The following is a 13,662-nucleotide window of genomic DNA, read 5'->3' on the forward strand; positions in this document are numbered from 1 at the left end:
GACGCAGTACAGTTAAGGCGGTCAATAAAAATATGGGCAAAGTTTTGTGATGAAAACACGTATACTTTAGTTAAACTGAGTCACTCAAATGCAATATATTTCTAAACTATATATATAACTATGTTCATAGTGGTCACGTGATATGGCAGTCGCATGGTACAAGCAGATGTATTTGTGGTTTTGAGGTCATTTAAATAATTCAATATTGCAAGGGCATAATCATGTCAAAATTCACAACTGAATTATGAAATAACTTGATGTTATAAATATCGTAGATTTTGAAAAACGGTGCGAACTTTTTAAGATAAGAATATTTGTTAGTAGAAACCGTAATTTAATTTATAATGCATATGTTGAATAATTTTGAAGGTCACAGGGTTAATTTCATTAAAAAATAATTAATTTGTAAGATTTTACAAGGATCGTAGAAGTTTTTAAGTTACATAGCATATTTCAAATTCACATGTAAAAGTTTGTCGGGATCAGGTAAGTGTATGCCCTTGCAATTAAGTGATTTATTTAGGTACTCAGATTTTAGATATACGATATTTTATACAAAACCGAGGTGGCTTCTTTATACGATGCATACTTTTAACAAAATGAAAATAAGAATATATAGGTAGTATTCTACTAATAATAATTTTAAACAAAATATTCATTTATACTTTTCCGTTAATGTATGACATTTATTTTTCTTCGCTATAAAACTGCACGATAGCCTTCAATGATTTAACTTTATGCGTCATTTTGAAGCATATGACGTCATATTTTGTAGTACAGCGAGAACGACATCTCGCTTTTTTTTCAGTGTGTACGATATAACGGACATCAAAATTGTAAGTAATAACATTTGTTGTTTTTAATTAAAAGATTAGTATAAGTTAATTTTACTGGATCCGGTTGCACGAACGTTAGTTAAATTAACGGCTAGTTAATGCCGTAACTTGCCGTTAAATACTTAACGGCTAGTTAGCTAACTGTCAGTTAAATTTTTGTTGATCGAAAATAAATTAAAAATAAATTAGCTAACTCAGATTTTATTGATGTTTATTAGTTAACTCTGTGTTGAAATCGTCTGCACGCGCGTGTTACCTTACCTACGGTAGTGAAAATGGCTGTCGCAGTCAAACGAGAACGAAGCAGTAACTGGTCCTTGGCCGAAATCACAATTCTAACCGATTTCGTCGAAAAAAATGAGGAAGTACTCAAGGCGAAGCAGAGTAATTTAATTACCAATGCAAAAAAGAACAGCAAATGGGCAGAGGTTACGGATTTAGTTAATGCGGTGGGCGTTCAACGCAGATCAGTAGAGCAGGTTAAGTTCAAGTGGGGGAACCCGCAACAGGGGGCGAAAAAGACATTCACCGAGGCCCGCAAACATGCGAGAAAAACGGGCGGAGGTCCTCCACTAAAACCCCCAACTGCCGCTGAGGAGAAGATTATCGACCTTATGAAGGATAGACCTAATTTCAGCGGAATTGCTGGGGGGGGGGGGGGTTCGAGTCATCAATGCCAACCACATCAGGTACAGTATATTTTAAATGGACAGGAAACTTGTTCTTAGTTTAGAATCAACTTGAACTAATAAAATTCTATGTGTACTCATATTCTTATAGTATAGTAATTAAAAATTTCCCCATTAATCAACGCTTGTTTGATTGCTTACATTGTCGGCTGACAATGCGAACTGATTGATGACGTCATATTATAAACACTCAACAAAGATTCAGACTGTTCCAGATCCAATGATGTTATTTTTTCTCCGTCCTTACATACTGTTTTATCACTTGCAATGCAATGATTCATCACTTACAAATCAAATCACATACACTATAAATTATACGCATATGTACAAAATGTATATTATAGACAAAAATGAAAGTCTTACATTGTCGCTGCATACATGATCACAGGCTCCGAGTGAAATATTCAGATGTGTCTTAAATGTCACTGGATCCGCAGTACGCATAAGTATCATTATCCTTTCATATACAAACAGTTGATTTGGACCAAATTTTGGATACCCATTCAAATTCAGGATCGCATAGCCTTGATACATCAAAATGCTAATTTAAATACAAATATGACGTCACAAGTGGGGCATAAAAAGGGGTATTCCCATGCAAAAGGCAATACATGTGTATAGGGTCTATTGCTGTAAACTGTAAACCTGAACAAAATATTGAGATCAATAAAACAAAACATCTACTCTACTTTAGTTTATCAAACAAACTATGACTAAAAATTCCTCTGCTAATATTCTACACGAAACAATTTAACTTGTATACATTTAATTAATTTAACACATACTGATAATAAACATAATTATCTGTCCTTTCCGATATATTTCATTTCATCAAATAAGATATTCAACATGACAAAGTAGTCATGTTGTATATTTTATGTGATAAAATGAAATATATCGGAAAGGACATAAGCATAGTATTTCTGAAGTCAAATTCTTAATCAATCAGAGCTGGATTTCACAAAACTATCAAATTTATTTAGAACAATGAAATTTATCGATTGTCATAAAATCTGACGATAATGACAATCAAAAGATATATCAAATTCCTTTCGCAAAATTAACCTAAGTGTAAGAAATTTTGAGACATTTATTAAGACACGCTTCATTTGAATTTACCAATTTTCTTTAGTTTTATCTATTTACATGCGTTCATATGTCAAGATTTTTTTCTATACTTGTGCGGATGCTAGCCGTATTCATTTTGCGTATACCTAACCTTTTCGATAGTATAAAGAGTAAAAAACGGTGGGGCCATTGCTAAACTGAGCTGTGTAAACCAAAATTATGATAAAATTAGGTGATTGAAACATTGGTATTATTAAAAACTATTTATTAATAAAATCATACACACAACTCAAGGAAGAAAAGGTATTTTATAATGTATAATATATATCGCTGTATATGCGCCAGTACAAACAATATAGTCCGTGCGGTCATAAACATCCATGTGAATGTTTTTACGATGGCTGTCGATGAGCGGTGTCCAATTTAACAAACCAATTTAACAAACGCGGTTAAAAATCAGTTTCAATGCAGAATATCTCTGTTGGGAGTTGGAAATGCTCTCAGGAAGAAGACAGAAGATGTGAAGAAAGGAGCATCACAAGTTTTCTCTTTTTTTGGGGGGGGGGGGGGGGGTTGACTAAAGTCTTCAATACAATTTTTCAACTTGAACACGGTTGAAGAAGCATTACTTTCATCTCCAAATAAATTATTATTTTTTGCATTTCTCTCTCTCTCTCTCTCTCTCTCTCTCTCTCTCTCTCTCTCTCTCTCTCTCTCTCTCTCTCTCTCTCTCTCTCTCTCTCTCTCTCTCTCAAATGAATCGAAATGAAGTCTACCTCCAATGGGTTTGATCGTCTCCCCTACCTATCCAAGTAATGTTTTAAACAGTTTAAAATTGTACGTTTTATGCATAGATTTTTTCCCCTCTATTTGGATTGTTTTCTGAATCGGTCTAGATAGGCAAAGTTTATCATGAACAAAAAATGCATTAAATCCATTGAATATCCCCGCACTAGCAATGTGAGGTAAACACACAATCGAATAAGATATAATTATGTTACATGTGTTGATTTTAATCTAATGTGTCTGCTATAGCAGAGATGCCCTCCTCTCCCAAACCCGCTTCGACCAGCAGCTCTACCTTCGAGTCCACCAGTTCTACCCTCGAGTTCAGTCAAGAGGCAACGGCGCCTAGCACGGAGGAAGTAGCGGAACAAGCAATTGAGTCTGCATGTACGAGTGAACCAAACATCGCAAGGTATTGTGCAACTTGAATGCTGCGTATATAGTTCATTTACATGACTGTGTATGTTCATAATTTTACAAGACTACGTTAAATTCAGTCTAATTAAGATTACACTAAGAAAACCGCCCGTACGCTTATATATAGTACTATAAGCGTATTGTATATAGAGGAGCGGTTTTACAATTCAAATTTTAATTAGAATCTGTTGCCTTGTCATGTAAATTCCTAATAGGTTAACCAGTAAGAGAATTGAGTGACCATGCAATCAGTTGTTGATACAGATTTTTATACATATACATGTATTTATATTAATAGCTAATCCACTTACTTTTTTCTTTGCTTTTTTAAATTATAGCGAAGGAGATAAAACTACTTCTCGTGTGGAGATAAAAAGAAGAAAGATCTCATTTGAACAGCTTCAGAAGATGCAGTATGAGGTAAAATAATAAGCATTGTACATTTATCCTGGTTTCATACTGTCGTTGGAAATTGTACTTAATTCTCACATGTAGTTTACTGATTTTAATTTGCTGGATAAGAAATGATATATTTATTAACACTTAAAAGAGATCAGCAGTAAACGACACATACTACAATGTCGTATTTTATATAGAAAATGATCCTTTTCAAGGTTCTATGCTGTCAGAAAAAAAACATCGATCTGCAGAACATGAAGCTACAGAAGGACCTCGAACGGGCGGATCTCGAGAAGCAGAATATGGAATTACAGAATTCGAAGCTGGCGCTGCAGATCGAATGCCTGAAGCAGACTGTAACTCAGAATGAAAATGCTTTGCTAGCACTACACAGGCACGTAGCATCAGGGGGGCCAGGGGGGGGGGGCCTGGCCCCCCCCCACTTTTTCTCGCAGCAACAAATTTTTTAAAATTTACATATAGAAAATTGAATTACCATGAAGTTGGCCCCCCCACTTTTTTGGGGTATGTAAAAAATTGATATGAAAATAAGGAAACGAGGATTGAAATTGAAGTTATATACTACGCCAGCCCCCCCCCCCCCCCCCCCCCCCCCCCCCCCCCCCCCCCCCCCCCCCCACGGATTAGGATTTTGACGATTTTGGAAAACTGTAAATTTCTTTTTCTTTTTTTTTTTTTTTTTTTGGCTTGTCAAGATTTTTTGGATGAGTCTGGCCCCCCACTTTCAAAAACGATGCTACGTGCCTGCTACAAGCCATAACGGACGAATAAAAAAAGCATGCATGTACTACTTATAAAACAGTTGCAGTTTTAAATCATTACATAAATAATATGAAGGGTTCTCAAAATTTATTTTTGTTATGCATTCATTTTAGAAGTATGTCCTGGTTATAAAGTTCCTGATTGCTCTTCCGTCCTCAGGTCCCCGATAAGCCAAATGAACAGCGGCGTTGACGTCTTCTTCGTCCTCATCATCCATCTCTTCCTTAAGAGATATGGCGATGTTGTGCAGAATGGCACAGGCACCAATTATTTTACAGACTTTTGCAGGCTTCATCTTGATTTCGCTATGCAAGACGTGGAACCTTCTTTTCCACCAACCAAAGACTCTCTCTACAGCGTTGCGTGTACGGCAATGAGCCGTATTAAATGCTTCCTCTGACAGGTTTGCAGGATGTAGATAAGGCGTAATTAAAAACATAGAACACGCATAGCCACTGTCACCAATGAGGTAGCCATCTTCGACACCACGGTGGTTTTCTTCCAAGAAGGTACACACCTCGGATGTCCGAAATACGTGACTATCGTGGGTACTGCCAGGCCACTGAGCATCAATGTTAATGAATTTCCCTGTTGAAGGTTTTATGAAAAATTATGATAGGTTTTCTATCTGGGTTTAATTTACTATCTATTTAACCAATTTGTAATGAGATAATATATGTAGACTATATTATAGTAAGTACCTTCATGGTCACAAATGGCCTGTACATTGATGGAATGAAACCCCTTCCTGTTCACATACACGGCCTCATCTTCAAAAGGTGCTTGTATTCGGACATGGGTTCCATCTATACAGCCAATTACTCCTGGAAATCCACCCCGTGAAAAGAAATTTTGCTTGGATTTCAAAATTTCCTCATGATTAGACCATTTTATAAATCTATCTTTCTTTGCAATGAGTGCATTAGTAACATCGTCGATAGCCCTGCTGACTGTACTTTTATCAAACCCCATGGTATCTCCGATAACTTCCAAAAAGCTTCCAGAGGCATAAAAACGTAGAGCCAGCATAACCTGCAAGGTTTGATATAATTTTATGTAACATGTATTTTTTCACGTGTTTTTGAATAGGATCAGAGGGGGCACATGGTACTATTATCGATGTTAGCAATTCTTGTATTTATAAAGTACTGACGTCATAATCAAAGTATCAAAAATGACGTCATTTTACAGCGTTCATATTTGCTAACGTTTTCATTTTTTCTTTCTAGATGTTTGCATTGATAATATGTATAATTTAAGATCGACAATTTTCATTTCATAAACAATTTAATAAACAGTTTACCAAGGATAAAAAGAGATTTGTATTTCTCGGCCCGATGCGTCAAATTTATAGGTATGCAATATACAAAGCATAAAACCTCACTTTGCATGTAACTTAGCATTTTAATAATTGGTCCAGTATGTGTTTATATATATATGGTAGTATAATATTTTGTGATGATGTTGTTTTAATTTTATGAATATGTATTCTGATAACAAGTACCTGCATTTCCACCGATATGGACTGACTACGTTTTGTTGCTCTTTGCAGATCATAACGCACAATGTCCGAAACATACGTAATCGAATCTCGTCGAAATCGAAATCGGGATCGGATTTGCGTGTCGCTCAAGTCTGTCATTTCTATTATCTCTCTGTAGTTTCTTTTTTTCTTCTCCACAAACACGTTTCCAAATAACAACAGATCCGCCATTTTGATTTTAATGTTTAATTAAATATTTAATGTACCTAGGTAACTTGAGTTAAATCTTTAAGTTAAATTAGATAATAAACTAAGCTTTAACTATTAGTTAACGTTCGTGCAACCCATTTAACTCGCCGTTAATTTTAACGTCACGTTAACGTCAAGTTAACGGCTTGTTAAATTTTACTAACGTTCATGCAACCGGATCCTGATAAATAGATTAATAAGTACTTTCGAGGTTTGTAATATACTGTGATGTCATAATGCACATTTCCCGTACTTTTTGTCTGAACGGAGTTTATTGGCAGCCTTAACTGTGCTGCGGACCCACTTAAATAATGGACAATAGAATGAAAAGCATTTTAGAGAATTTTTCTTTGACCTTGCCCTAGAGCTTGACATCATTTAAGGTCACTGCACACTCTTTGTTCGTATGCACTTTGTAATTGAAGTATGAGCCAGATTAGACCAAAGGGAGAAAAGATATGCTCCGGACAAGGATTTTTCATATAGTTCTGCTATGACCTTTACATTTGACCTTGGAACTTAGTTCAGGGTCAATGCACACCCTTTTTATTTAAAAGCTCTGTTTATGTGAAGTATGAGCCAAATAGGGTTTAGTGGAGAATATATACGCTCTGAAAAATAGAATTTTTTCATGATTAAATATGACCTTGACCCTTCAGCTACACACTTCATTTAAAGTCCCTGCACACCCTTTGACCATAGGTACTCTTTGAGTGAAGTATGAGTCAGATTGAATCAAGGGGAGAGAAGATATACTCCGGACAAGGATTTTTCATATTAATGTACTATGACCTTTAGCTTTGTCCTAGAAGCATGGTTCAAAGACACTGCACACTCTTCACCCAAAAGCTTTCTGTGGGTGAAGTATGAGCCAGATTGGGCCAAGAGGAGAGAAGATATGCTTCGGACAAGAGATCTGGGATGGACAAACGGACGGACAGATAGACTGATCACTATAGGGCGTCTGCAGAGCGGGCCCTATTAAAAAGGAATTCTTTTTTTTAAGTTTATGCATTAACTAACTAATCAGTTATAAGTACATTTAAGTGGTAAATGTGGGGGTTTTTAAAAAAATATTCCCAAATGGAAAGAAGTTGCAGAAGTTTATAGCTTTAAATTCCAATACTATTACTTATTTGACTATATTTAACTAAATATTGGTTGAAAAGTGTGAAAAATATTTTTATTATCACTGATCAAGTTTTGAAAGAAAAAAAGTATTTCTGCATGAAGATCTACTCTTATCCCAAACAAAAAAAAAATATGTGACCCCATGCTTTTGAGACAGGAAAGTTAACATTTAGTGTGTTATTAATAAATCGACAGGCGGACACGACTGTGTATATTTTAAATAAGTTAGTTTATTGATAGATTTACGAAAGTAAAACAATAAATAAAGTTGCACAAAAGAGCGTCTGCCTTGATATACTCAAACCATGGAAACTGCGAGTAATGAGGGGGGTTTTTTTATTCAAAATTTTCCCCTTGATAATAGATATTTTTGTTCTCTCCGGAAATCACTATCACTGTATTTACATCCGTTAGTTCTCCATGGTTTCCGTTCTCACATTTGATACAACATAACATGCATAGCATTTAACCAGAACTATTATATTTCAGTGATGAACTGACTTTGTATATTAATGTGCCATATTTGTTGAAAGGATAATTTACTGAAAGAATGTCGGGATATTGTTACATGTCATGCAATAAAACTGACAATAAATTGGCCGAAATGATAAAAGAGTGCCTTTCTTCTGGACAGTATGACGTCATATCTTCAGGAAGCACCGAATGTAACTATCAGAGTCGGAGAACTCGAATTCTCGACTGTAAAGTGTTCATTGCCATTATAACACCCGAATTTATAAAAAAGGACATTCATTTGTATGAACTTTCACTTGCCTTGGATCTTGGGAGAAAAATTCTAGTGTTACAACATGACTTGGTCCAGGAACTTCCCTCACCATTTCCTGTCTTGCAATTTGTAAGATGGCATCAAGATTTGTCCATCTTGGCGAACACAGTTCTCCAGATACTTCAGGAGAAAGAAAAAGGTAAATCAAGTTGGGCAGTCTTTGCAAAGTCTTACGTTTGAAATAACTTTTACCTTCTTTTATTAAAAATGGTGCATTGTATTATAGATTGTTAAAGATATTATTTTCTGACTTGACAGTTACATAGTTCATACTACCATTAAACTAGCTTCATAAGATTTCATCACATGCTCAGCTTGTATCCAAGTGTTTTTACCAACCTTGCTATCTTTTTTACACGCAAAAACGTATCAATCAGCACAAAGTTACGTATAGAATATTAAAATTGGTTCCTTTTGAGGAAGCAAACTTGTCCTTTTTTGTAACTGATGACAGAGAATTGAATTATAAGAAATAGATTTAATATCTTTTGAGTTAATACTCATGTAAACTGGTTAACAACCAAGATTAATGCATTTGAAAACACTCTGCGGTATATTTAGCGTAAACTGTCTAACCAAATTTATATTATAAAATCTAGGGATAATGAACAATTCCAATACTAAAGTCATGGTAGTGTAATGCATTTGACCTATGATTCTTAAAATATTTACACAGGAAATATTGTGTTGCTCTTAAGTAGGTTCAACTTTAACATAAAATATATAAAATATAAGTACACGCACAAACATGATGTATTTTTCTAAACTAAGCGCAGTGGTGTTGCCTTTAATGAAGTAAATTGAATAAGTAGATGATTTGACACTAAAGGGGACATTTTGATCACGTTCAAGGGACAGGAATAAGTACATGCACTTACACAAAACATTTTTTTGTCTTTTTTTATTACTTTTAACGAAGGAGGAATAGTATATGCGTAAACTTTTCCAAAATCTTTAATTCCAGTTAAAAGTGTTTCACTGCGCCACTTTCACTTTAAACTAAAGAAATTTCATTAATCATAATATTATATTTCCCTCTATAGAAACACTGTTTTTAGAACAGATAAATATTTGTGTAAATTGTAAATATCCTATACAGCAGTAAATAATTGTTTATTAAATCTGTAGATAAAACATTTTGTATAAGTTGAAATGAATTATACTCATTTGTTTTTGTCGACTTGTGGAGAGCAGTTGTCGCATCAAACAATCAGTACCTATAATAATTCTATTGATTTGATTTAAGATTTTCTGGTTGCAAGCTAATAATGTTATTGATTTGATTTAAGATTTTCTGGTTGCAAACTATTTATTTGACAACGATGCCCTCAAACGATTTATCTGGAAGTTTGAGGAAACACAAATCGGACGGCAGTTATACCCTCATGTATGTTCCATCTACAATTTGATGTGTTATGATAATTAATATTATTGGTAATATAAGAATGAAATATATAGAAAAACTCATTTATTAATGCTAAAATGCATGAAAATCTAAAAACATGATAGAGGATTTATGTTTAATTATACTTTTTATGCTAATTAAGTGGTTATCAGCTTTTTATAAAAGTGGCACAGATTTTAAATGCAATGATATGATATGGAGATAAGAAATACTCACAATAAAGACACCGACTTAGATATTAAATATTTTATAAGATAGGTGTCAAAAATGTAAAACAGTATTTATAGAATACTGAATTTTTTAAAAATGTAACATATGCTTAAGCAATAGATCTTTTTCTCAGATTTACTTTAAAGAAATAGGACAATTATAATCTATGAGTATAAATTCTGGTAATCTGCAAGGATGGATACTCTTAAAGTGTTCTACAACTGAAAAACTAAATATATCTATCGCAATTGGGTCAGTATCTCTTTTTTCAAATGAATTGATAAACTCTCAAAGGAAAAAAAAAGGCATTAAAATTTTTAGACTTAAGACTTTCTGTTGAATAATCAAAGATGCAATTTGTAGTACAAATAAAAAATGTACCAAGAATATGAGTTATCTAATTGTCTTGTTTAGGTAAAATCGGGGGAATATGCATCATCAGAACTTCAACTCATTGACATTAAAACAACTTTAGTTACTCTCTGTGAGGGCATCAACAAAATTCAAGATTCACCCGCACTAAGGAGAAAAGTAAGCAGACGACAGTTTCCTAGTGACATCAGGCGCGTGGCACGGCGTTACCAGGATGTGATTGGTATGCCAAGATTTGATACGGACTATTCAACTCTAATTGTTTGTCTATCCTGTTGATGTTTAGGAATAAGGAATCATTCTTTGAGTATTATGAGCTATAATAGCTTTAATCATCATGGACGACCATATTTGACCATCTGCTAATATTTAAAGAATAATGCTTTATTACTTGTTTTTATACAATTTTCATCAGTTGTACATGTACGACTAGATATTGATATAAATAAATAATATTGATAAGATATATTTGATTTACCATTTCAAACTCGACTCGTAGGTTTTATCACATACTAAAGAAAAATGTACATACATGTATTAGTTTATAAAGCAGCACTTTTCAGCCTATCCAATCATACGTCAGTTCGGTCGCTATCTTGATCTTGAGGAGGATGAGCTTAACGAGGTTGAAAGATTTTCAGAGTATGGAACAAAAGAGGCTTTTTGGCAGACTATCCGTTTCTGGTTGGAAAAGAAGGATTCCTCGGAACTTACTGTTGGAACGATCATAAAAGCATTGAAGGAGTGTGACGTGAATCTAAAAGGTCAGCCCCACATATGATTTTCAAAATTATTTGACAGTGTGTATATGTAGGAAAGTTATGTCAAAATTGTAGTCTTTGGATTTTTACACTATCTCTCATGAACTATGATTCTGTTATTTTTTTGGTCTTTTCTGGGGGGGGGGGGGGGGGGCGAGGAAACGTAGAACCTATCTTGGTTACAAATTTTTTTATACATATGATTACAGGAAAACAAATGAGCAATGCCCATAGAAAGGTCCTGAGATCAAAATTAACTTTCTTAGTTGATAACATCCAGACAGAACCATTGATTCCTTCTTTGGTATCAAAACATGTTCTCTGTGACGTCACAAAAGCGTACGTTACGGCGCCAAAAACAAGGGATCAGCGGATTAATAGACTTGTCGATGTCCTGATGACCAAAGATGACGGACTCTTTGTTTTATGTGAAATTCTACGGAATTCGGGATATCAATTTGTTGCTGATGAAATCAAAGGTATGATTAATGCACACGATAAAAACCATCATTTTTTTTTTGGGGGGGGGGGGGGTCTGAATAGCTACATTTACATACTCATATTTTCTCTCTTTTTTATGATTAGGCGATGTTGATAAAATTCAGTCTGTGCAAAAGTCTATTACAACTATGAGACCTCAAAGTGGAAGCGTGTCGTCTGATTGCGAAGCTTTTGTGAAACAACTACTGAATCGTTTGTCTGCAAGCAGCAACTGTAGCTCATTATCCAGCAGACACAACTCTACGTCATCAACGAAGATCGCAACTGTTGCACATAGTGTTAATAGGAACGACACAAACTGTACAAAAACTGAAGCAGAATCACGGGTCAAAAGTGAGAGGAAAGTGTTATGCTCAAAGTGTGATAGACAAATCTACAATGATATGACTGGAGCACATCCGAAATCTAAAGATAAAACGAAAAGGAAAGGCTCCTCAACTCGAAATGATTGTTGCATATTATTATAATAGTTGACAAGATGGATAAGTTGATTTAATTTTAAACAAAGGTATTTGAAAATTTGATTAAGTCGGTTTAATTCCACACATTAAAGTTAAAAAAAATTGAATGCAAGTCAAATTGATGAAAAGACATTTTAAAAAATTACGATTTAATTATCACTATGATTCTACCGCTTATTTACTGGTTATGACTGGAGTGGTAATGTTATATAAAGAGTGTGATAATTATCAAGAACATAAAATAATTGTTATAGAACTGTTGAACAGAATTCTATTATTTTTCAGATGTTGAACATATGGTTAATGCTTTTTATTATGTAGTAGTTGTATAAGTATTTATGTTAATTTTAGATTTATATACAGTTAAAAAACTTCTATGACGTCCTCCATTGTATTTAGTCAACGTTTATTTTCACTATTCAACCAGCAGGTGTTGGATATATAAATATCCAACTGATAGGAGTTGGATATTTTTAATATCCAACCGTCAATCAGTTGGATATTCAAATATCCAACAGGGCATTAAACAAAGAAAACTGAAAAAAAAATGTTGAAACGTGTATTTCCAATATAAATCCAAATTTATAAAACAGAATTTTGTCATCCATAAATGCATATCCGATAAGCCACGAATAAATTTTTTGCAGAAATATCTCCTTTTCTTAATTTTGATAGATTCGGGATCTCATATAAATCATTTTCATAAACTTTTAGACTTCCTCTTTGAACCTTGAACCATATCACTCCTTCTAATTAGTTTAACAATATAGGAAATATTGTCGCACTATGACTTCATAAGACTCCTATCAATTTTTTTTTAGATAAATCACCGTCTGTTAATTGACGTCAAAATTCTGATTTTTCCTTTCTCCTTGCAAGTTTAAAATATCATGAATTCAAACGGTATCCATGTCTTTCCAAGAATTGTGGATTTCTATGTACATTTTAAAAAACTTCTATGACGTCACCCATTGTATTTAGTCAACGTTTATTTTCACTATTCAACCAGCAGGTGTTGGATATATAAATATCCAACTGATAGGAGTTGGATATTTTTAATATCCAACCGTCAATCAGTTGGATATTCAAATATCCAACTGGGCATTAAACAAAGAAAACTGAAAAAATGTTGAAACGTGTATTTCCAACATAAATCCAAATTTATAAAACAGAATTTTGTCATCCATAAATGTATATCCGATAAGCCACGAATAATTTTTTTGCAGAAATATCTCCTTTTCTTAATTTTGATAGATTTGGGATCACATATAAATCACTTTCATAAACTTTTAGACTTCCTCTTTGAACCTTGAACCATATCACT

At 33.9% G+C, this 13,662-nt stretch overlaps 2 protein-coding genes and 1 pseudogene across 2 annotated transcripts; 2 read left to right on the forward strand and 1 right to left on the reverse strand.

Moving 5' to 3' along the window:
- Window positions 1-1,018: 1,018 nt before the first annotated feature.
- Window positions 1,019-4,987, forward strand: LOC128185933 (uncharacterized; annotated as a pseudogene).
- Window positions 4,988-5,001: 14 nt separating this feature from the next.
- LOC128185934 (putative nuclease HARBI1) lies at window positions 5,002-6,850 on the reverse strand. The gene is made up of 3 exons (XM_052855645.1): window positions 6,483-6,850; window positions 5,680-6,010; window positions 5,002-5,566 (listed from the first exon to the last, which is right to left on the reverse strand). The coding sequence occupies exons 1-3, from the start codon at window positions 6,690-6,692 to the stop codon at window positions 5,088-5,090; spliced, it is 1,020 nt and encodes a 339-aa protein (XP_052711605.1). The 5' UTR covers window positions 6,693-6,850; the 3' UTR covers window positions 5,002-5,087.
- A 1,434-nt stretch (window positions 6,851-8,284) lies between these two features.
- LOC128182829 (uncharacterized) lies at window positions 8,285-12,700 on the forward strand. The gene is made up of 6 exons (XM_052851583.1): window positions 8,285-8,767; window positions 9,918-10,015; window positions 10,658-10,838; window positions 11,179-11,379; window positions 11,586-11,855; window positions 11,962-12,700. Exons 1-6 carry the CDS (start codon window positions 8,392-8,394, stop codon window positions 12,342-12,344), a joined length of 1,509 nt encoding a protein of 502 aa, XP_052707543.1. The 5' UTR covers window positions 8,285-8,391; the 3' UTR covers window positions 12,345-12,700.
- Window positions 12,701-13,662: the final 962 nt, after the last annotated feature.

Source organism: Crassostrea angulata, chromosome 5 (genome assembly GCF_025612915.1).
Source record: "Crassostrea angulata isolate pt1a10 chromosome 5, ASM2561291v2, whole genome shotgun sequence".
In the NCBI taxonomy this organism is placed as follows: domain Eukaryota; kingdom Metazoa; phylum Mollusca; class Bivalvia; order Ostreida; family Ostreidae; genus Magallana; species Magallana angulata.